This window comes from Xiphophorus couchianus, chromosome 8, assembly GCF_001444195.1.
Source record: "Xiphophorus couchianus chromosome 8, X_couchianus-1.0, whole genome shotgun sequence".
In the NCBI taxonomy this organism is placed as follows: Eukaryota; Metazoa; Chordata; class Actinopteri; order Cyprinodontiformes; family Poeciliidae; genus Xiphophorus; species Xiphophorus couchianus.
In genome coordinates, this window is record NC_040235.1 from 14,427,875 (window position 1) to 14,453,251 (window position 25,377).

The 25,377-nt window shown below is 37.6% G+C and overlaps 2 protein-coding genes across 2 annotated transcripts; both read right to left on the bottom strand.

Moving 5' to 3' along the window:
• Positions 1–3,764: 3,764 nt before the first annotated feature.
• On the bottom strand, positions 3,765–8,340 carry brf2 (BRF2 general transcription factor IIIB subunit). Its single transcript, XM_028026514.1, has 4 exons — positions 8,070–8,340; positions 7,043–7,102; positions 5,604–5,925; positions 3,765–4,820 (listed from the first exon to the last, which is right to left on the bottom strand). The coding sequence occupies exons 1-4, from the start codon at positions 8,215–8,217 to the stop codon at positions 4,022–4,024; spliced, it is 1,329 nt and encodes a 442-aa protein (XP_027882315.1). The 5' UTR covers positions 8,218–8,340; the 3' UTR covers positions 3,765–4,021.
• A 727-nt stretch (positions 8,341–9,067) lies between these two features.
• On the bottom strand, positions 9,068–24,819 carry rab11fip1b (RAB11 family interacting protein 1 (class I) b). Its single transcript, XM_028026152.1, has 6 exons — positions 24,317–24,819; positions 17,076–17,491; positions 15,262–17,005; positions 10,745–11,554; positions 9,951–10,068; positions 9,068–9,815 (listed from the first exon to the last, which is right to left on the bottom strand). Exons 1-6 carry the CDS (start codon positions 24,673–24,675, stop codon positions 9,612–9,614), a joined length of 3,651 nt encoding a protein of 1,216 aa, XP_027881953.1. The 5' UTR covers positions 24,676–24,819; the 3' UTR covers positions 9,068–9,611.
• Positions 24,820–25,377: the final 558 nt, after the last annotated feature.

The window sequence follows — 25,377 nt, forward strand, 5'->3', positions numbered from 1 at the left end:
ATTAACGGGTCAACTTGCAGCTGCATGGCTAAATTTGCTAATTAGATGCAGCGAAGGCTAAAATGTTTGCATGTGAATTAGACTTGCTCAGAACAGGGAAACGTGATAATTTATTGATCCCGTAAATCATGTCAGGATTATCTGGGGCTTGCTCATCCATTCCTGCAGATGGATGAGGTTCGGTCTGAACAGTAGCCCTACTGCTCTCTGCGAAATAAAAGATTACCACTTGCTATTCTATTTGACAAAATGAAGCAAAAAAATCTCATTTACCTTCAAAAATTATGCTTTTTTCTAAGCATACTCCCATGAAGAACAACATCAAAGTTTAAATCTTAAAATGACAAAATTCACGAAGGACACAATGGCTATCTGCCAGATAAACAAAATAATAAAATATCACTCTTTATTAACTTCTTTTCGATCTCATTTGGATATCCTAGTATGGACAAAGCCCAAGTGTTATGAGAAACATTAATAAAAGTGTTGCTGCAATCTGCTGTCCTTCCAAGCCCTGTTGTAATATGACACATCCATTAGTGAGGAGAAAATAAATGGAATTTAGCCACAATTTATTATAATGACATTTCTCAGGTGGCATGTCAATGTGCATCAAGATGTAAGATTCTGAGGACACTATTGCTAACAATCATTACTTCTCTTTGCTGTTCAGGCTTGGACTAAAGTCAGTTTCCTTAGGCTTGTTTTTGAAAATAATTTATAATAGTACCATTGTGATATCTTTTTCTCCTCAGGTCAACTCAGACTGTTAGCTCTAATTGTAATTCACAAAGCATTATGCATCATAAACAAAGACATCCATGTGTTTTTCCACATCACTGTTATAATTCTAAATCTAGATGCTGTAGTAAGTATTTCTTATCATTATATACCTCCTCTAGTACCAATTACTGTTACACTTTTAAATGAATATGTTGTTCTGGAACAATTAGGAATTATTCTTACAACATGTGTGGAAATATTTCTGTCTTTGATAAAGTTAGTTGAGGCTTTGTGCCAGTCCGTTGAAAATACATTACACAGGATTAGACCTGATGAAAAACAACTTTTTCTGTCTGTCTCCTGAGAGAAAAAAATACCTACTTACCTATGATGGTGTTCTTTTTTCAGGCTGTTAGTGTCTCTGAGCTCAAATCTCATCTCTTTAAACACCACCATTATGAACGATTTATTAGCACTTCAGTTCTCTTATGATTTCATCATCAACTTTCATTAACCTGCAGGAATTTTGTCTACTTGGTGCATTGATGCACTAAAAAGAAGCATGATGTCTTCTTTTGGCTGCTTTTGTAGTTATTAGTTATAAAACATTTACAGCTGGAACTGATTTTTTATGGAAACTGCAAAAAGTCTCTGTCTTACTTTCAGTCAAAATAAGAATTTTCTATTTTAAACTCTCCAGGAAATAATTTGTTAATTTTCAGAGACATGTTCAGGGTTCTGATAAAGCTGAAATGTAAGTGTTTGGCCATAAGGATCATTGTTACATTTGGAGGAATAAGGAGATTTAAATGCTGGCGGACTTCACAAAATAGATTCAATTGTATTTGAAAGTGCTTTATTATTCCTAAAGGGAGATGAAATGTTGTTGTAACTCATATTATCTAAGCTTCAAGATGAAGTCATTGAAATTAAATTGTGACTAAAATATTTCAGCAGCAACTCATTGTCAGATATAAAAAATAGACTTAAACTAAACTTTAAAATTGAATCTATTAAACCTGGAAACCATTCAGAATTCATTTTAGTCGCAGGAAAAGGTGAGACTAATTATTTGTAACTATTAACATTCAATTCTAGTGAAAATATTTCTTATAAGCCTGATTAAGTTGCAGGTGGAAATGAACAGGCCTTTCTGTATGATTTAATATTTTTGCTGATTATAGTTACTGAAAATGTATTTGAAAAATTAGTAATTAAATTAAAATGTGCTGTCAAATTTAAAACTGATCATGATGAAAGAACAATATCTGGAAGTACTGAAGCAGCTCATCAAACATTAGGAAAGAAGTTCAAACTCAAACTCAAATGGGTTTTCCAAATGGAAACTGATTATTTGTTAGTCATAATGGTCATCCAAAAAGTTGCAGAGTTGCAATGCTTACGGACAATAAAGTCAATATTTTTGGAGTTTCCATCACAAAGTTCTGATCCCAGTCTGATAGAAAATCTGTGGTCAGAGTTGAAAAGGTCGAGTTGGAGGACACCAAAAATGTTTGACCCAGAATGAGAAGTAAAAAAAGCAATTCCACTAAATTTTAAAGAAACGTAGACTTCTGAATTTAAACAAAATTAAAAGACGATCTTTGTATAATATTCTGTAGTAATACCACAAACAATGAATGCTGTAACGCCGCTTATCCTCCACTATTCTTGAACACTCAGTCCAACCCACAACACTCATCCTTCACCTTGAAATGTCCCCATTGAGGATGATATAGTCCAGCTTTTCCTCATAGCTTTGGACTTCATTATTACATCAGGTTGTCAGGAATTAATGTGCTGATTATTAACTCAATCCTCTGTGGTTTTAAATGCCTCAGTTTGGCTTTGAGCAATAGGAGTTTCTAAAGAAATGTTCAATATCCTGTGGCAGGTGAAGAGAAAATGAGATAATTACTCCCAAATGCACTAAAGAACTGTGCTCTTGTAAAATCTAATTTTTGTGGGTCATCCTGAAGGCACCTTAACCTGATCACAGCCAATAAATAAAAGAAAGAAGCTATAGATTCTCTGAAAAGAACCTAGTTTTTGTATGAGAGTTCAAAAATAACTTTTCAAAACAAATTAAAAGCAAATTATTATAGGACCAGAGGTTATGTTTGGGGCTCATCTTGTTTTTTCTTCAACAAGCTGGGCTTGTCCAACATGCAAGATCATGTTTCTTTAGAGTCAGGAACCACAGAACGTCCAAAATGCCAGAATCCTCAGACTCCAAGGCTCTGATGCTTCAAACCCGGTTCTGTACTTTTATGAAACACAAAGTTGGAACTGGCTTCAAATTGAGAAAAACTGTGACTGATGGTATTCAAATCACTACGCTGCTTCATTTAGACCGAATCAGCTGAATGGTTTGGTTCTCTCGGCGGAGTTATAAAACAGTGCAGGAAAACAAATGAATTCAGATGGAGGAAACTCCAGGTCTGTCAGACCTGTCAATTTTTTTTGTGGTTGCTGTGAATTTAAATTCAGTGAACACAGAACGAATACATCTTCCTTATCCACCTTTGATGACATTTCTATGTATCACTAAATAATTATTCTGATTCATATTTCAGTTTCCAGGAAGGTCCTGATGAGGGACTTATTGACTTTATGAGAATATTTCAACTGTGTTGTTTGACCTGATTTTTGTGTATTTGCAGCTAAATGTAATTTTGCATACATTATACCGCAATATTAACTACAGTCACAGCCTTAAACACTGTAAATATGCACTCTATTCAGTGTGCAATACGGTATCAATCATTTTAAATTCACAATTCTTATAAATTCTTGAGAGGAAAAGCTTACTTAAGCTAAAAACATGATTTAGGATACTTTATGAGGTAATAAATTGCCTTATAAAGATTAAATCACTTTGTAAATGACAAATTAACTTCAATCAGGATCTGGTAGTTGCAATTTTCTCTTCCTGTGTTGCATAGTAATTGTAGGAAATATAAATTTTATGAAGTAAAATTTTTGTGCAGACAAATCTTAAGTCACCCGGACAGTAAAAAACATAAATTAAGTCTCACATCTATGTGAAAGTTCCTTTTCAACTATTAATTTGTGCAAATAAATTGCTTTATTGTTTCACCAACATAATAATGTTAAGCAACATAAATTTAAAATAAGTAGTAGTCAAAAAACAATTTCTGCACCAAGCAGGAAAGTGGTATGTTCAGTTGTAATGAATCAGAAATGCAAAAACATTTTTTGTAAAATCTTTAACAATTAAACATCCTTCAAAAAAAATAATAAAAGGTTAATTCTTAATTAAACAAGTATAAGTTAGCTATGAGTTCCCACTGTCAGAGGAGGACACTGCCTTCTGCATCAGGGCAAAGTCTCGAGCTTCTTGTGGAGTGCGAATGTATGAATCGATCTCGCTGTCTGAGATTTCCTCATCGCCGGTAACGTTCAGCACAGGCGGCTCCTCTCTCCTCCTCTTGGCATGAATCACACAGGGAGGAGCAAACAGGACCCTTTTACCCCAGTTTGGTTCCAGGTCTTCAGTCTGGTGAGAGTCATCTCCTTCTTGGTTTTCCATTCTGTCAGGGGGACAGAGTTGCACCACAGAGGAAGCGTCTGCAGTCTGATCCCTGCTCTCAGAGCGTTGGGAAGGTGCCACCTCCTCTGTTGGAAAGTTCAAAGCGCTGGCCTGAGAGCAATCAGCTTGCATCGCCGTCTCATGGGTTCTCAGAGCCCGAGTTAGCAGGGTGTGCCGATGCTCTAGAATATCCCCCACCAGCCGAACAACGTCGTCCTGAGTCACTGTTTCCCTGACCCAGGGAAGTTCCCGTCCAAGCTTACATAGCACTTCCTTCAGCTCTGTTATTCTCGTTACAGCTGGATTACGCTTTTGCACTTTGGCCAAGTGACAGAATTTGTCGAGGGAGAGCCTGAGGCGATGTTTGTTGGGGTTCAAAGACTGCCAGGCCAAATACGTTGCTGCCATCATGATCGGTAGGGGCCGTCGTCCGGTCACGATCCAGGAATCTCCTGCCAACTCCACCAACGCCACGGCTCGTTTGGTCAGCACCTTGGAGTCCTCTGCCAGCTCTTTAGTAACGTGTTGTGCACTTATTTTATATCTGTCAAAACAAAAAATATGTGTAATCAGATTTGACTGAAAACTTTTGTGAACTGTGTCTAAAGGGGCAGTATTCTGTGTTTTCCAACTACATGGTATCATTTTGTAGCACGATCGAGTAACTTTGTCACGTTCAGTTGTTATAAAAATGCTGTATATATCAAACATGACTCAAAAGAAATTTGACTTTGCAATTTAACACCTTGAAATTAGGACTTTGTCCCGTTAAGACGTTCCTGCTCTATCCGACACGCTGCCTTCAGCACGTCATCGCATCAACAGTGCTCTATTAAGGGTTTACAAATGTTCATCGGAGCATTGGACTGAGAAATAGTTCACATAATAAGCTCAGCACCAAGTGTTTGCTCATTTCTGCTGCTGTTAGTTTTAAGCAGAAGTGGAATTTAGTAGTCCTTATTCACAATGGTTAAGGACCATCCAACAGACTAAAAAGCACAAATGCACATCAAAAAGATGGAAAACCTCATTGTATGTTGCTGCTAATGTCTTTATACAGCAGTTAATGGTTGAGATGCAGGAAAACATAGAAAGGACACCAGGCCTGTCAATTTTTTTGCATGATAATGGTCAGTATGTCAGAGCACATCAGTATGAAGCCACCCTCTATCCCCACACCACACTTAGCACCCCTGATAATTTGCTGATGATCCATTCTAGCATCTCATTGAAAGTTTTGTGCATGCTCACTCATAGAACTCTTGCAGTGACTCCTGCACAATTATTTCAAGTAACCAAACATAAAAGAAGCTTCCACACCACTTACTCCTGAACATGTGCTCCTATGACATCTGCGATATTGACAAAAGGAGCCTGGATGTTCAGGATCTTGATCATTTCCTGGTATACGCCTCCCACCAGCGTCTGGTCAGCATCCAGGAGGCTGCTGATGGTTCCCAAAGTGATCGGCCAGTTCCGCTGCCTGCAGCTCACGTACACACAGCAACCAACAAGCACCTCCTTCCTCTGGAGGGTCACGTTGATGAAGCTCTCCTGCTGGTAGGCCTGCCTGAAATACGTCAATGCCAGATCCTCTATTTCACTGTTGAGCCGGAGAATCCGACACATTTCTTTCACGCGCTCCAGACCTTAATGTAAATGTAGCAAAAGGAAAAAAAAATTACTTTGTATGAATATTCCAGACACAATATTTTTTCTTCTTTTAAATTAGATATTTTCCTATAGTGATCTTAAGCTAGAGTTGAACAGGATTTCTGAAAGTCTTAAAAAATTTTTTGGCTTCTTTCTTGTTTTTTTTTTTTAATTACTATTATTATTTTGTTTTGCTGACCAGTGAACATTCAGGTAGTGGTTCATTTAGGAAGAAAAATTATTCACAAATCATGGCAGAATCAATATCTGCAATACAGCAATAGCGAAAGACTGTTTTGACACAGATTTTGCTATTTATTTTTATATTTAAAACACTATGCATGCAGGTTTTACAGAACATAATAGGTCTAACTGGTTGGAGTGACTTTTACTACCAACTGTTCTCACATTTAATGTGTATTTTCAGCTAAAGCTCTGTAAGAGGGGTCAAGAGGCATTGGGATTAAAGAAAAGGCTCTAAAAAGGATGACAATAACATCTTTTCCTGATAAGCACAAGTATTAATAAATGCAAGACATAAACTAGCCAAGTAGTTTCTTTTTCTTGAGAATATAACAACATGTATTGTCTTGTTCGCACAAAACAAAGAAAAACTGTTTATTAAAAACCACCCTGTCTCAAAAGCACAAGTTGTTATTTTGCAGCTAACAGACACATAAAAAAATAATCTGAACTAAAAAGTAGATTTTAAAGCAACTTTTAGAAGAGAACCTGCTTTTTTCACCGAGGTTTTCATCATTCTTCAGGTCTTACTGAAAAAACTGGATTAAAAGAAGGACTAACAAGCCTCAGGCCTAAAAACTATCCCAACAACACTTCATGTTGAGAAGAAAATGAAAAAGTACATCTTGCAAAAAGATGACAAAACACATCAGAGGTGAATCATTCTTCAGTCTATCAACTTTGTGCTAAAAAAAAAGGTTTGAAAAGCCTCCAGAAAGTCTAAAAAAGTACTGCGCAGGCCACTTTAAAAGATTAAAAGAAGGTCTGGCTCCTTGGGGGAAAATCATCTTGTAGTGGCTGAAGGCTTTTACGCAGTAAAAAGTGTATACATATAACGAGCACAAACTGCTTTGGGACAGAAAAGCTCACCTTTTATCAGATTGAGGCAGGGTTTTTTGGTCACTGCTGTGGTCCTGCTGTAGCTGACATCTGTAGAAAGAAAAAATACACGTCAACAATAAATTGAACCAAACGATCGGCATTTTACCTGGGAATCCATTGAAAATAACTCAAACATTAAAAATTCACCCGTTTACATTTTTGATCATTCCTCTTTTAGTCAACATCAACTTCTAACGCAGGAACAAACTTCTTACTTTGTTCGAGGCTGATGTGTAGAACCGATTTCCCTCATCTGGTCCACATTTTAGCAGCATGAAAGCTGAATATATCGACTCAGACATGAAGCCTTAAGAGTATTCCCTCTCCTGACACCTTCCACATAAATTTGATGAAAAGCAAGTCAGGTGCTCCAACAGTATATTGAGGTAATATTTAGTTAACCCTTCACAGTGCGTTTCTGTTTTCACTTCTCATAGATTAAGCATTCAAGTCATGAAGATGAAGCAGTAGAGGAAGTATTTTACAGGTCTGTGTCTCTCAAGGCAAAGTAAATTAAATGTTTTATCTGGCACACACATTTTAGAAACAAATGTAATTCAAAATTGGTTTCACAGCAGGAAGAAAAAAGCAGGAAATTATTTTTATGACAGCAAACATAAATATTATCACACAAAAACCAATTAAATGTAAATTTCATGAGATGGAGAAAAGAAATAAAAAAATGCTTGACTTTTAAAGACAGAATAAATCTTGAAAGATTTTTATTAAAGCTACACGTTATTTTAACTTTTTTTAAAAAATATGGTGGCACTTCTGATTTTCTTTCTCTTTTTTTGATATATTGAATTTAGTAAACACTTTGCTCACCAATATTGTGGCTGTGTTAAGGGCTATATAAATGATTTTATCTAGAATGATGAATAATACAGTTATCTGATCAATGGCTAATCTTTCTTAGTGATAATCTGCGTACTGTAATCTGAATAAATGCATGTATATATGAAACTAGGGTTGTTAATTGACATTTTCTATGAACGAAGTGTCCTGTTCCTACCTGTACCCCCCACCGGGTCATCGGCCAGGGTCCCCTCAGACACCACCGTGCCGCAGTCCACGCACACCAGCTGGGCTTGGCAGTAGAGATCATCGTCCACTATGTTGGAGGAGCCGCAGCCCGGACACTTCAAACCCGCTGCGAACATTTTCCAATCATAAACATCCACTTGTTTAACCTGGACTACACTTTGTGACAACAGGAAGCGCGCTAGCGGTGTACGACCAACAAACGTACCCGGTGCGAAGCTTAGATGTCTCCGGGTAGAAATGACCGAGCTAACGACAGTTCCGTTTGGGAAATTACGCTTGAACGAGCGTTCAAGGATAATCCGATTATGCTTCAGTAAGCATATTATACAACCTTTGTTTTCCCTCTGCAATAATAAACAATGAAATGTGGTAGCAAGAATAAGAAGAGACCTCAGCTGTAGAATATTAAACTTATGTAAAAAGTTAGCATTCTGAATTCGCTAAATAAAAGTGAGTTGCGCTCCAAATGCAATGTAATTACTGTATTAGCATTGTCGTCACAGTAAAATATGATTGTTAATGTTCAATTTTATGTATGTCAATTTCTATTTTCCATTGAAATTCTGCAGATTAGTATAATAAAAATACTTCTAAGGGCACATTTGTTTTTCTTCTTTAGATAAACTCTAAAACTGTTAGATGCCAAGATTTTTTTAAATAAAAAAGTTCAAGCTTTTTGTAGACTTTAAACCTGTTTTTACACACTGAAGTTCCCCAACTAATGTTTTTGCAGTGAATGCATCATATATATACGTATATATATAGTGCAAAAAAATGCATTCAAAACCATTTCACAAATGCTCATAATTTGTGACATGAACCAGAAAATAATTGAACATTATTTATTAAATACAATATAACCTATGTACATGTAATGTAAATGACATATTTGCTTATTCTGTTATGATTTCCTCATTCATGCCTTTTCATAACACTAACATATAACTGAATAAATGAAACAAGAAATAGATTTATACATTTTTTATTTTATTTTGCAAATATACAAAAACACCTCAGCCAGTTCCAGACAGTGTATATTTTTCAGTGTTTAACATTCAAAGATAAAGTGCTCTTGGTTTGCAGAATGCAAAGAAAAAAGGAGGAAAAAAAATCTAATTACAGCACATAGTATAACATATAAGGCTCTTTTTGACCAGGCAAGGGGAAAACTGTTTTGATTTAACCAGCCAGTATAGCAAGTCTTTAAAGCTTGAAATTTACGCTCTACATGAAAGCAATGAACATATATGAATATCCTTTTACACTTGAGAGAATTTTCTTATATAAAAAAGATTTAATTGAAACTGCTACAGTCATCACAGTAATAGTTCATCTTTTCTTTTTTCTTTTTCTTGTTGATATATTAACCTTAAGGTTTATCCTACTACAAAAGAGCCAGCATTCAGCGATGAACACATCTTTGGAAGTCAGGTCTTTCATGTAGTCGTGAAATGAATAAAGTCAGAGCACAGGGATCTGATCTGATTCAGAGTGTCAGCTATAAATCCACTTAGGCAGACTTCTTTAAAGAGCTCATGGACATGAGGATACTTGGATTCTCTTCCATGACTCGCACCAGTAAGTTGTCAATGTACTGCTCCAGCTCTGATATCTTTTTATCTCTCTCGGAGAGCTGGCTCTCCTGTTTCAACAACAGAGCGATCAGTTCCTCTCGAGTTAGCTGGGAGTATGGCCCTGATCTCCTTGTGCCAACCTGTAGGAGGGACATGAAGTAAAGAGACAACGATAATCTTTGATCATGAAAACCAAAGGAAACGTCACAGCAATCTCTAGATTGGCATTAGACATTTAGCTAAAATTGAAAAGAAAAAAAAAGAAGAATACATACGTTTGTTTTGTCCTGAACTCCATTACAGTCTAATTCTGTGGCTTTGTTATCATTTCCAACTTTACCAACTGAGTCAGACGGCTGCTCCAGAGGATTAAGGGGTTTTACAGGCTGAAGTCTACAATGACAAAAGGGTTGAGAATGAAACATGTAAAGAGAATGGCAAGATGAAGCAAAATGTAGCAAAGGCAAGGGAATTTGTTTAAAAATTACATATCAACTGAATGAAAGCCATCAACTATTGAAACCCTTTTTTTTGCATGTTATTTTTAGAAATGCTCAAACTCCTTCAGATTGCATCGCATCTAAATAATTTCTAAATCTTTCAAGCATATTCTTAAAGATCTGAACATTGTACTGTTCTAACATATGGAGAAGTCATGGTTCTGCTGCAAGGTAAAGCACCGCCTCACTCTCAAGTCTTTGTGTGTACCTCCAACAGATTTTCATACACTCTCCATTTTTTAATGATTAATTGATCAATGCTCTCTGAGATGCACAAAGCTTAGAATATTGTTTTATATCCCTATCATGCTTTAAACCTCTCCACAACTTTGTGTTGTCCCTATCCTGTCTGCTGTAATCCCTGTTTTTTATGATGCTGTTTATTTACTAATGTTACTTTCTCAGAGGCTCTACTTGAAAATGCTGCAATTCTTTGTGCTTGTCCATCACATCAAATCCCAATGATGGTTCTGATTTGACAAAGTGTGAACAATGATAATTTGCAAGGTACTGCAGACATACCAATGATTAAATTAGACAAATTAATGCTGAGGACTAAAGCGTCTTACCTGCGTGAAACTGCAGGAGGTCCCTCCTCTCTTGCACCAGCCATGGTCACAATCTTCTTGGACTCTTTGTTTGGATTCTCTTGGACCTGTACGTGACTTTTGACCTCTTGTTGTGTGTTGCATGCCTTGTTTGGAGCAGTTTCTCCAATGTCATCTAAAAGATCAGTTTCGCCATGGTTTCGATTGACAATGGCGCTTGAAGGAGTGTCATTGGGATCAGGCGGTAGGGGAGCTCGAGCTATTTTTGAGGATTTGACTTTAGCAGAATCTTTGTCAGCAGCTTGTGATTTGACAGGAGGCCAAACTGCTGGATTAGTTGTAACAAAGGTTGTTGCATCATTATGAACCGTGAGCTCATTTTCCTCCTCATCATCATCTTCAAATGGGTTTAAACCATAAACAGCTCCGTCTTTAATCTCCACCACGCCTCTGTGAAGCTCATCTTCAGCAGTGCACGGTATGGATGGAGCAGGACGTTTATTGTGTTTGCCTGTTTCTTCTTGGGCAGAATCATGTTCCGTCGTGCTCTGGGTGTTTCTCAAATCTTTGGAAGACCTGTTTAGAGGAGCGATCATCTGCACTGAGCGCTGGGGAGCAACGCTGACAGTTTTGACATCTTTGTCTTTACTCTGCTTGTTAATTTGTGGCAGATGTTGTGTCGACATCTCCTCCTCCTTCTGTTTCTGTCTCTCCAACTGATTCCTTCCCGGAGGCTTGGGAGCCGCTCTCTTTTCCCGCTGAATGTTAGTTGGGTCCTTTTCGCTGGTGGAAGCTGCCCCGCTTTCCACTGATGACGCAGCTGACTGACTTCTGAAAATGACAGAGATACAAGTGTGGGCAAACGTTGGCTGTCAATTAATCAGACATTCCACAGTGAAGCAAAAATACTGAGTCAAGAAAACATATTCAAACACAAATATTTCCATTTTTATTCTGTGTTATCTGATATAGTACAAATAATCTGTTGTGTTTTTTAGAGTTTAATACACATGAACATTATGTATATATTTAAATTAGTAATCCAATTCAGTTGCCCATCTTTGGATTAAACCACAAACGGTGCACAAGAAGAAATGTTTCATGATATTTCTATTCTGACCACTGTACAGTATTTTATTGTAACTATTGATTTTTAAAATCTTGTACATCTAGTATTGCTACTACCCCTAAATTCCCCCTCTTTGTTTCTATGTGATCCTTATTTCCACCAAAGAGACTCTCAAAAGCTTTTAGATCCCTTGACCATCTCACGCACAGTCCAATGTAGATTATTAATATTTTATGTGATAAGCTAACACAAAGTGGCGATGGCGATCAAATGGAAGGAAAATAATGATCTGGCTTTTATGGAAGAGTAGCAAGAATAACAACACCGCTCAAGACTGCCATAAGAAGTCCTATTTAAAGTTTCCTACTGATGCTTGCAGTAGGAAATACTGCAAGCATCTGAAAGTGGGTACTTGGATGCCTTCTGTTAATTATCCTATGAAACCATTACTACACATCTTTCCTATAGTGACTCATATTGAGGGAATGATTTTGTTTAGCACAGAAAGAGAAGAAGTTCAGAGTTGATGAGAAAATGATTGAAAGAAAAGCACAAAGGGCAATCCTGGAAGAAAATCTGTTAGCAGCCAGAAAAGAAAGATTAACCTTTCAGTTCAACCACCCTAAAAATATATATAGAGCTGAAGAGTTTAGATTGAAGTTTTTCCATGTGTTAGAATGACCTAGTCAAAGTTAAGACCTAAATCCTATTTAGATTGTGAGGAGATTTGAAAATTAATGTTTACAGATGCTTTCCATCCAATATGAGTTTCAGCTGCTTAAAAATAAATAAATAAATAAATAAGTAAATAAAATAAATAAAATAAATAAAATAAATAAATAAATGTTTAGTCTGTTGATTTACAAAGCAATCAGATAAAATTGTAGTTAAATATTGGCTTGGGTAGGTGTTGATGCAAATGCCAACTAAACTTTAGAGGTCTTGAGCTTTTTTAAAAAAAATCATTCTACTTCATTTAAACTAACACAAAATAAAATGCATATTTCACAATATCCCAAATAAATACAGATATTTGTCCCTGCAATGTGATGAAATGTTAAAACTCTCAAGAAGGATGAATACTCTAGCAGTGAACTGTAAACAGCTTCTTCACATCATACTTGATACAATGAGGCAAGGCTGTGAAATGCTCTTCATCCTTCAGCCCAGGCTGCTCTCTCCTTCAAACTAACACATGAGCTCAAAGCCATGCAATATTTATGCAGGTATCAGCCGCCTGTTGCATTTAGAAGAGAAGTGTTGAGACGATCGGTCACAGAGCTCTAACAGACTGAAAAACAAGACATGGGAAACGTTCAGATGAACACTAATATTTTCATCAAGTATTTAAATCCCTATTCACTGCCTCTTTTATTGTTCTGCAGGCTAACTTCAGCTACATCTTAATCCTTCAACCACAATGTAACCATTTAAATAATTAATACTTACTCCAATACATTTAAAACTACTTTTAGTAATTGATTTTAAGCTTTGTACAGAAGTTCATTGTTTCCAAATATTTATCATTTAAAATCAATCTTTCAAATTTACATTAGTTGATGCAAATTTCTGAAATGTTTTTTAAATATCTCCTCTATCCTTTCAAGTAAGCTGGCCTCTCTTCCTGTTGTCCCATGTTCCTACACAAGTTTTCCCCTTAAAGTTTAGTCCAATCCTTGGTGTTTACATTATAATCTTAATCAAAACTTCACTGTAAAATTACAGCAAATATTTCTGCAGCAAATATGTAATCCGCAAAAGCAAGAGGACTGCAGAAAGGAATCACACAAAGGAGGAAGTAAGCATGAAGTGAGTAAGAACATCTGGATGTGGGGTTAGAAGAACACAAGACAGAAAAGAAGATGGACACAGAAAGGGGAGTAGGAGACACATTTCAGACAATGAGAGAGAAATATAGTCTAGAAATCCTCTTTTCCTGCTTTCTATGACTTTCCACATCTGGAAAAAAGTGGAATCAAGCTCCATAAATTTAAAGAGTGAAACTGGCATTTCTATATACAAATTATTTTGTGTCTGCATTGATGTCGCTCAAAAACTAAACGCACACACAAAAAAAAAAAAAAAAAAAAAAGCTACGATTTTCCCTGCGCTGAATTAAATTTAGGGGTCCACTGTGGGGGAATTAGACAGCAACTAGACAGATCTGGTGTGAAACATACATAAAACAACATGTTGGCCTAATTGGTCACCGTGTCCCGCCTCACTGACCACTGGAGACAGAAGTATCTTTTGAATGTAAGCATACTTTTCGTTTTTGCACATTTCTGTTTTTAATGGTGTATTGTAATATTATTCTAATTTTTAATGTAATTTTCATTAACTTTAAGTGGAAAATTACTACAACAGAAATAAACCCTTTCAAATGTCAGTGTAATTAATCTATGTATATTTTTCACAGTCATAACTTTTCTGAAATAAATCGACTTTTCAATAATATTCTAATTTATTGAATTGGTGTGTACTTTGATCCATTTACTTCAGTTTGGGACGCACATATTTTGACAGACTGAATGAATGACAGATTATTTGTTTAGCCGTTTTTCTGGTTTAAGAAGCAAAGTTCCGGCATAAACTTTAAATCCAGTTACTGTCACATGCCTTTTGCTGCAATAAATCCAGTCATCCTGCATTTTTGTTTGTTGTTCTTAAGACTTTCAAGAACAAAGATTCAAAAGTTGCTGACAGCTTGGAGAAAATATATCCCAGATGTGCGCCAGGAGCACAAAGGCTACATGTAGACTGATACAGTTTAAATTTTGTATGTGGAATGTGGAATCCTTGCGAGCAAAATTTATGAGCAAGACATGCTGACGAAGTCAAGGTGGAGGTCAAGGTGGAGCGCTTCTCTGACGTGTGGATGCAGGAATATATTCCTGAATTCAACATCTCTCCAGAAAAAGAAGTGAGAGTAAAAATGTGATGGACTGCTGGAGTTAAGTTGGCAGATATTTCAGTGGAGAAACACCTAAAGTGTGCCAGTGAATACAAGCTGCAAGTTTTCATTAGTGATCCATGCATCAGGTTATTTTTGAAGCTGTGCATGTTACCCAAACTTCATCCTGCAAAGTCATCATTTACAGAGGCTTAACAGGACAAGAGCAAAAAACATTAGAACCATTGTTTTATTTCCTTTGCAGAGGATCCCGTCATATCCTGAAATATTTTCCCTTTGAGGAGTATTAGAGTCGAAAATGATAAACTGCTGAGCCTTTCCTAGAAACAGTTCACTCTGCAAATTTAAACAGAATACTGTATAATCACATATGTCATATTGATGACATATGCAGAATTAATTATTCTTAGAAGAATAAGTAAAAGGGAAACATCCACATACACTGGATGAGGTGAGGAACATATTTTTAAAGATTTATGGTGAGAAAAGATTTGTCATTCCACCTAATTATGCTGAATCATCAGTGAAATACCAATTGAATATTGATCCACTAACCTTTGATCATCAGATTTTGCTTTAGACAATTTGGGAGTTTCCTCAGGCAGAGTGAAGTTTTCATCAAAAGGATTAGTGGAAATGATTTCTACAGGAACTCCCATTTTGATTTTTGTTCCAACACTTTTCTCTTCTTCTTTTATTTTGTTTTCCTTCTTTTCTTTTGCCAACTTTTCCTGCTTCCTTATTTCCTCTTCCCTTCTTTCCTTCTCATTCCTCTCCTCCCTCCTTATTCTCTCCTCTTCAACCCTCATTTTCTCCAGTTCCTCTTCTCTTTGTTTCTCCGCTTTTATTCTCTCGTCTTCTGCTCTTTTTCTTTTTTCCTCCTTTAGCATTTTTGCTTGCTCTTCTTTCATTCTCTCTTCTTCTTTTCTTTTTGCTTGTCTCATTTCATCTTCCAACCTTTGTTTCTCGGCCTTCTCCTCTTCCTCTCTTCTTATTTTCTCTTTCTGGATCTGTTGTTCTTCCTCTCTTTTCGCTCGCTCTTCTTCAGCCTTTCTTCTCTCCTCTTCCTCTTTTCTCATCTTTTCTATAGCCAGCTTCTCCAGTTCTTCTTGCCTAATTTTACACTCCTCTTCCTCCTCTTTTTTCTTCCTCTCTTCCTCCTCTCTTCTGATTTTCTCTTTCTGAATCCTATCCTCCTCCTCCCTTCTTGCACGCTCTTCTTTGGCCTTTCTTCTTTCCTCTTCTTGTCTCAGCTTTTCTTTAGCCAACTTCTCCTCTTGTTTCCTCCGCTCCTCTTCCTCCCTTTGCATCTTTTCTTGCTCTTCTCTTGCTCTCCTTTCCTGTTCCTCCAGTTCTTTCCTCTTTGCTAACTTTTCTTCGCGTTCTTTCCTTCTCATCTCTTCTTCCATCTTAATCCTTTCCTCTTCCTCTTTTCTGAACTTCTCTTCAGCCTCAATCCTTTCTTCCTCTCTTCTCTTTTCTTCCATTAGCCTAGCTTCCTCCTTTTCTCGACGAACCTTCTCTTTTTCTTCCTCTATTCTCATCTTTTCCTTCCTTAACATCTCTTCTTCCTCCCTCCGCTTCTTTTCTTGCTCCGTTTTCCTTCTCTCCTCTTCAGCTCTCTCTTGTTCCCTTCTGACTTTCTCTTCTTCAATCCTCCTTTCTTCTTCCTCCTTCAGTCTCCTTTTTTCTTCAGCTAATTTATGCTCCTCTTCCTGCCTCCTCCTCTCTTGTGCCCTTTCCTCTTCCTTGATTCTTTTTTCTTCTTCTCTGTGCCTCTTTTCTTGTTCCTCTACTCTCCTTTTTTCTTCTGCCAGTTTTTGTCGCTCTTCCTCCTCTTTCCTGACCTTTTCCTCCTCTTCTCGTCTAAACGTTTCTTCAGCCAACCTCTCCAGCTCCTTTTGTTGTTTTCTGATGGCCTCCTCTTCCTCTTCCCTCATATCCTTTTCCAACTTGACCTTTTCTTCTTCCTCTTTTCTTAAATCGTTAATATTTTCATCTTCCTCCTCTTTCTCTTCCTCCTCTTCTTCCATCCAGGGTGAATACTCCCTCACTGCTTTAAGTGAATCCACAGATGGAGACGGGTTTTCCGGGACATCCTCCATTGATCCGTGTCCTGAACTTGACAGGCTGAAGCTGGATCCGGCGCGAGCCGTCCGAGGCGGCGGCTCCTCGCAGTAAACATGGCTGCCGTTGATGCACAAATTACTTTGCTCCTGTTTTTGTTGGGCAGAGGATGAATCTTTGCTGTCAGAGCTGCTGGAGTGCTTGTGTATCTTGAACTTGAACTTCTTTTTGCCTGAAAACACATGAGGAAAATTAACATGCATGCAGAAAGTTAATGAAGGGGTTATAGAAAAAATGCTGACCCTCAGAGGGGTCCACGTTCAGCCCAGATGATTGGCTCCCGCTCAGCGAGGAGTTCTTCGCAGGCAGGACGGACATGGACTGAGACAAATTCTTCTGCAGGTTGGATTTAGGAGAAAACAAAGACATCCTTTTGTTTTGCTTCGACTTTCCTCCCTCTCCACCTCCACTAGCGTCCTCTTCTTCGCTGTCTGTCAGAACCTGAGTGGGCGAAGGCACCACACCTGATGAGGAGTCTTGCTCCTTTTTCTTTCCACGGACTTTATCCTTAAGCTTTCCCAGCCGGGAGCGGGACTTCCCTGCAGCGGAGAGGTCGAACATGCTGGCGGTCATGTTGTTTCTCATAAACTGGACGTCCAGAAGGACCTCTCCACGGTCTTTGTCCGGCTTACCGGTTTTATCCAGCAATTTAAACCACCTGGAAAAGAAATACATATTAGAAATCCATCCTTATATGAACGCTGTTGTTGTATGCACATATTATTCTGAAGAAATAAATAAAGATAAAAGATTTCTATTCAAATTCCGGATTATAGCTGCAAAAGTATTGAGACTAACTCAACTTTTTTATGTAATGTTATAACCACGAACTTCATGCTGTTTAATGAGATTTTATGGGGCAGACCAGCACAAACCAGTGTATTTGCAAAGTGAAAGACAAATGATTTGTGGTTTCAAACTTTAATTTTTTTTAGACACAAATAAAGATTTGGAAATTGAGGTCCTGATTTCAATCAGGCCATCACCTTTCAGTGCAGCTTGGGTCAGATTACATAGAGAGAATCGGTAGTGATGCATTTTAAAGTCTAGCTACAGATTCTCAGTTGGACTTAAATCTGGATTTTGGGTGGATCGTTCTACTTTGCTTTGATCTAACACTTTCAGTTTGGGCTGCAAGTTTAGTGTCATCGTCCTGCAGAAAGATGACCCTCAACCGCAACCAAGTCTTTTGCTGCCTCAAACAACTTTTCTTCCATAATTAAACCATTTTAGCATAATCTATGTAAGGGTGCTTTCACACCTTGATAATTGAGGGAAGACTCAGTTCAAAGAACGTAAAAAAATATTTCTTGACATCGCAGAGAGGTATTGCAAGGATTTTTTTAAACAGTTTTCAGACCACATGAATCATATATGGAATTTCTGCTCTTTGGAAACAAAAAGAAAACATCTCTACATGTGTTTTGAAATATTCCATGACTAGAATGAGATGCAATCAGTTTTCATTTGTGCATAATAGCAGCTTAGTTGATAGATGTTGAGTTTGCATTCAGTTTACCGACTTTTGATCCAAGTCAGAGAAGGAATTAATTCAGTTTTCTACAGGAAGGGATTCTCTGACAGTTTGGATGTTTATAATTAAGTTTTGATGATAAAACCAACAGGAATTGTTGAACAGAGAGGAATAGGAAAGCTCAAATTTAAGATTTAGAAAGCAAACAAACTTTTTCTTCTTGATATAAAGAACTTGCAGATTTAATCTTAAATCACTTCCTGTTTGAGACACAAACATCCCTTCATGCTCCAGACATTTAAATCCACTGAAAATTAACTCCTGAATTAGTTCTGTTCTCAAACCAACCAGATTAGTCTTTGCTTCCCACAGAATTTACAAGCAACAAATCTCCAGTTTACCCCATTTTTTACCTTTTAAACAATTGGTGTAAAACAGAAAGAAGTAAACAGCACTACAAAGAAACTCTAAATAAACTGATTGTCGTCAATAGAAAGGTGCCCCACCTTCATACTGGTTGTGAAACAATTGATGTTTGGTGGTCGACAGCACAATTTTTACAAAGAAAACTAAAAGAGCCCACTCAGCATTAAATAAATGCCTGTCGGGCAAAAAGCTGAGGTCAGCTCACCACTGAGAAAACGGCTTCGGCTGAAATCTGGATTCTAAAGGAAATGAGGAAATCAGGAAGGGGCACTGTGAGTGTAAGCAGAAACATGCTGAGCTGTAGCTGCAGGCTTTTCTTTGTTTTAAGAACACCACTGTCTGGGCATGTTTTCATAGTTTTGAGTTTATATATGACACACAGTATTTACTCCCTGAATTTACAGGCTTCCCAGGAGACAACAGACATAAAATACCTCAGAGGATTGCTCTCCTCTCATTGTCCTGCACAAGTTATATTGCTTAGATTTGCTCTCCTCCTCCTTCCTCAGGAATGCTTCAGATGTGTGGCACAAACAAAATTAAGGAGGGAAGCCGCCTTTTCCTGGAATTTGATACACGGTTCAGTCACTGCTGTCACAGCCATCCCCCCCAGCCTCCTGCTCACTGATGGGAAACCTGGAAATTATCTGCACATTTCAGGCCTTGAGACTGTAAATAATCTGTGCATCCAGCTTGATTTATTCAAAAGCATCCTTCAGATATGCACTGCTAAATAGATATTGGATTTATCATGTGGAGGTGAGAAGGAGGAAGATTAATAGAAAATACTCAGCTTTTTTTTTTTTTATTTCTATGCATAGACAAGTCTTCATTTTATTAATCCTGGCATCTTTTGGACAGTTTCACTGGCAGATTAGATCAGATTTTCTTAGACTAGCTGTTTAGCTCTTTCATTCTGTGCAAACTAGACACTTTTCTGAGCTAAAAGAATTAAAAATATATAGATATGTAGACAAACCCTCTATATTCTGCTGCAGTAATAAATTAAAGAAAAACAAATCCAAACGTGTGAAAGTTTTTAACATAATTTAAAGCAAAAAATTCTACCCACCGCTAAGAGATTTGAGCTCTCATCGTATTTGTAAAAATTTGCAAGTTGTTCTGCTTAATAAGCTCAGCCTCCAGGAGTGGATTTATTAATCAGCTCTGGGCTCCACCAAGCACCAGTCTGTGTTGAATAATCAACACCTAAACCACAGAAGAAGACCTTCAAAGAGAATCAGCGCACGCTCTGTGACATCTTCCAACCTTGATGGTATCTAAGTTCAACACACGGCTGAATGTGAATTTGGCAAACAAATTTCCAAATGGCGCCTCATGAAATTTTACACAAGGTCTGCAAACATGATGCAGATATATATTTTGGACTGAATTCTTAAGTAAGTAAACATTTCCTCTAATAATTTGTTATCTTTGCAAAGTCTTTATTTCCTTGATTCATTGACTGAATACAGTCATATTCAATAAATCAGAATATGAAGTCCAACAAGGTTTATTTGATTAAAACGTACATTTAGAAGATAACTTTTAAGCAGATACAAAATATAGTTTTTATTAAGCTCACATTTGTGTATTAAAATGTTTTTTATTGGTCTGATAACATTATAGTTTTAATGTTGTGTTTTTTATTAACTGTAAGCAGAAAATCATAATTAACAGAAATAAAGGTTGGAAGACAACAGCTACATTTAGCCACACCTTCATTCCTTTGCTTATTTCTGCCAGTTACATCAATAATCATATTTTCAGAGAGGAATCTGGACAAATCAGTGAATTGAGAAGTAAAATTTATGACAGCTATTTTTCTCTTAAACCAGCGAGACGCACCTATGGCATATTCTGCTCTAAACAACCATCAGTCATGGAAAACTATTCAAGATATTTAATCAAGATCATCCCTGACTTCAAGGACAGGAGAGTAACTCTTAATCATAGTAATAATTAGTATTTACTTCAGGATCTCAATTTTCTGGATATTTTAAAATTAAGCCTAAAAGTTAGAGTGGGCATTTTACTGTTTAGTATTGTACAACAATAGAGCATCTACACCACAGGTCACAAAGCCAGACACGCTCTACAAATAAGACAAAAAGAGAAGAAGCAAGTTCCTCAAGTGAAATCAGAGGGGAAGTTGCAAAAGCATTTGGGTGGAGCCCAACACACTCTGCATGAGGTGGAATTAAACTGGTGCTTGCTCTACAGATGATTTTTAACCTCTCTGAGCTGATACAAAGTGTGCTACTTTACTGGGCAGACAGTACCGGAGGAGAATGATAGATGACTTAACATTTTTATTTCTTTTTCTTGCAGATACCCATCGTACTTTCTCTGGACACATCCTTCCTGGCCCGCTGATAACACAATGGCCCCGAGTGACTCAAGAATTTCTTATCTCACAGCACAGCTGGGAGCGGGAGAACAGCTGAATAAGTAACAATGTAGCAGGAAGAAAGTCCAAGGACTAAAACTGTCCAAGTCATGTTACTGGATCAGAAAGGCCCAAAAGGAAGATAAGAAGAGCTTTTAATGGTGTGTTTAGAATCATTCTTTCAAAAGGGGCTTATAAAACCACTTCATTAAAAAAAAAAATTGTGAACAAGTACAGCACGTTTTACTGCACTTATTCAGATTCACAGAGGGTCTAAATTATCCTAAAGGCAAGATCCTGGCCTAACTATGGCTGGAGGATTGACCACAAGCTGACTGGTTTCCTGGCAGAGTCTTGGCTTTCAAACAGTCCATACATTTTCAATGTGGCTGATGTTCAGGATATCCCAAAGGTTCCATGTTAGCCTGATTTATCCATTAGAAAACCAGGCTTAATGTGCATCTGGGATCACCGTCCACCAGGACCACACAGTGCTGTGCTGTTTCTAGTCATCTGTTGCTGTTGAGTTGAAATTAAAATTTAGAGCTAATACTTTATTTCACCAAGATTGTGCAACGCACCAATACAACAGACAGTGAGACAAACCCTCAACGTAATGATGACGACTCCTTTGACAACATATGGCCTGTAGTCTGACTGTATGGTCTCGGTCATTGTCTGTCTGGAAGACCAGTTTGTGCCCAAGCCTCTATTTCCTGGCTTTAATTTTTAGCTTAATCATACCACAGGATATAACTCCAAAAATGTTTGCTTTTGGAGTTTACAAACGGTCTTTGTTGCTTTTGGAATGATACCTTTTTCCTCTCTCAGTGGCATTTCAGCTCATATTGCTTCTCAACTTGTTTCAATGTAGAAATTGTTTTCTTTTTCTCTTACAGTTTGTTCAATTACTTTTGTAAGGCGGGTGCACCTTCATTTAACTCAGATGTTGCGAATTACAAAATCAGAAGCTCCTAAAAGCCATGATATCATTATCTATGTTTCCCCAAATTGCTTAAAAGGCAGTTTGGTAATCTTTGTGTATGTAAACTTCTGAAATTGATTAAAATGATATTGATGAAATAAATAAATAATTTCAATTTATAAATAGAATAATTTCCTTTACTCCAACTGTGATTTAATGTCAAACAGGGAGAAAAGAATCATTTACACAAATAGTTTCAGTTTATGTTTGAGCCTTACTCAGAAAATAGATTGGTTTAAATAAACAATGAAGTTGAAAATAATTAAAAGCACTGCGATTTCTTGTGTTAATTTACCTGCTGCTCACAGTCACTGTGCTTTAATCATTGACTGCAGATTGTTTGTAAATCATTAGCCTTTGCAGAGATGGCAGTTGTATTGTTCTAATACCTGAAAAAGTTGAAGTTTGATGATGTGCAATTTTCACCAAGACAGACAATCTCACATTTTACAGAAGGCACAGATGAAAATGATGAAATAGGAAAACAAATAGGCTGATTCTACCCGCTTCATGTTCTATTTTATTACTTCCTGGCGTTCTTTTCCTATAAAAACAGGAATGGGGGGAAAAATGATACGATATGTTGACATTTCTTTCCCTGCCATCGTGACCTAATCTTCACCCAACTTTAAAACTTTATTCTAAATTGATAATCATAGTTCATGAACTGCACTGTGGTGAAACAAGGCCTTCCTAGTTCACAGTTAAACCTCAGTAGTTCAGCTGTGAAAAACTGACCTTCCCTGACTTTCACTGTTGTTGTCAATGTTTGTTTTCTCATTGATAAAATGGTCAGGAATGCGAGGCCAAAGCTGGAGGGAGCTCACAGAAAGATCAACACAGATGAGCTGTGTCAGAATTCACTGCAAAAGAAACACGCAGAGATCCTCTTGTGTTAAAGACGATCGCTGATTTTCATACGGCTAGTTATAAATGGAGAGAACGAGGCAGATTTTTTACATATCTTAGTATGCTAATAAATCCATGGCACTGGAGATTAAACTTTTAAAACAACTAGCAAGGTCCAGTCAGCTATTATAATCTAGTTTAGAGGGAAAAACATGATTCTTTAAAGTCAGGTTAGGTTTATTGAACTGGGTTATGTTGCTGTTTGCGTTTTAATAGCAAGACTGAAAAAACACACGGTGGAGGCAGAGAAACCTCCGATGTACAGAGACAAGTGTTAATGGGAAGCAGAATAGAAAAAAAGAGAACTATTGTTCATAGCAGCGTTTGTAACCTCTGCTCACTGATTTGAGGTTTTGCCATAAAGCTATGGTGCGTGAAAAATTGTGAAGGACATAGAGACTGTTTGGTCGTCTTAATTCATCATGAAGGGGTTTTCCAAGATCACCAATGCTATTGTAGAGGCAAAAACTTGATCATTTCTAAATGAGGTAGAAATCAATTTGTGCCCAGTAAAGATTTTCCTTCTTTATTTAATTTAATGAACATTTGGTGTGTAGAAAGACTTTCAAGTTCAAAAAAATATGTGAATTCTGGATATTCTTCTTCTACAAAGTTTATATCGTTTTTCTTTCTGTATAAAGGGAAATAAATAAGCTCAGTCAATGAAAATTAATCTCTGAACCAACTGCATCCATTTGCTTGAGTAATGCTGCTTGGCATCCTTCAAGGCTGCAACCAAGGCAACAAATCCTCTAAGCTGCAACGCTGGGAGTGGGCAACAATCGGAAACCAAACCCACGTAAATGGGCCTGTGCAGTGATGCATGGTTGAGCGTGTGCGATCTCAAAGGGCTCGAAGGTGCAGAGATCACAGATTCTTCAGATTTAAACACACAGGACAACTTTTCACAAATGCTGCTGCTGGTTTGGTTGTCTGCTATTTAAAAATCGAGACTTTACTTATGGGATTATGGGAGTTTGAAGCTCTGAGACCACAGAGGTTCAGCATGACTGACAGCAGAACCAAAAAAACCCAACAAAAAACAAAACAGAAGTTATGTCTCTGTGGCGCAGGTGAAAGGCAATTACTTTCACCTGCCAATATTTAGTTATAAAGAAATGCAAACTCACTAAAACTTTCTGCTCAATGTTTATTCAGGAAAACCAGAAGGCCAGTAGTTATATCTGTATGCATAACAACTTTAAACTATTGAGTTGTACTTTTATATTTCTTTCTAATCTGGTGTTAGTAGATCTAATTTAAATTCAGTGTGATTTTTTTTTTTCCACAGTGAACTTACTCTGTCTTGTTGCGGGTTTTGTCCTCACTGAGCTGCAGCAGGTTGATGACAGCCTGACCCAGCAGCTTGTCAGGTCCCACCAGAGCGCGGTGCAGGACCTGGACGTGCAGCGTGCTGCGGTCCTTCCCTCCACCTCCTCCAGCCTGAAGCAGCAGCGGTGGCAGGTCAAAGGAGGCTTCCTCTTTCCACGCCGGAGCCACGCTTTTTTCCACCACCGACGTCTGGTACTTCTCCTTGCCCACTTGCATAACCGCGTACGCGTCATTGGTGCCGCTTTTCCCCTTTATCCTGAGGCCTCTGGCTTGGAGCACCGTTACCTGGACGCTTGTGGGACTCCACTGCTGATCCGCTAAAGACATGCTGACAGCACCTGCTGCTGGCGCCGTTACAGAGAGAAACACCAAAACGCAGCGCAGCGCAGCCAACACACCACCAGGGTCGCCGCGAAACCGCGGAGGAGGAAGGAAAAGTTAGTTAAAGAGCCCAGCAGGACTTCAGGAACCAGCTGATTGGGCGTGGTCACATCAAGAGGGGGCCTCGGTTTGGAGAAGCCACGCCCACCTCAAACTGACAGGTGGGTGGATCAATGAGCTTCACTATGAATGAACCACACCTGTCAGTGCAGTCAGAATCAATACATTGGAGTTTCCGTTCCTTTGAGGCTCATTTATCAGATTAGAAGTACCTTTAGAAAACAACAATCTTTAAGCAGGTTTAGTTAAACCCACATTTGAACCACAATAATATAATGGTGTGGACTTTTTTAAGTTCAAGTTTCAACTTGGGAAAAAAATCATTTTGTTACTCTGCTCCTTCAATGCTGAGCACACTGCAATTCAAAATTAAGATAAAAAGAGAAAACTTCTTATGAAACTTGCTCTTGTTTTTAGCTCAGATTTTAATTGTTTTAATCAAAACTCTTGCAAATGAGATCTTGGATCTCAATGAGACAATTTGTATAAATACAAGAAAAAAAATTTAACAATTTAATTTCAAATGGCTCGTTTCCATTGGCAGTAAGAGGAAAATCCTCATTATTAACAAAATTAAGGGGTGTGGAT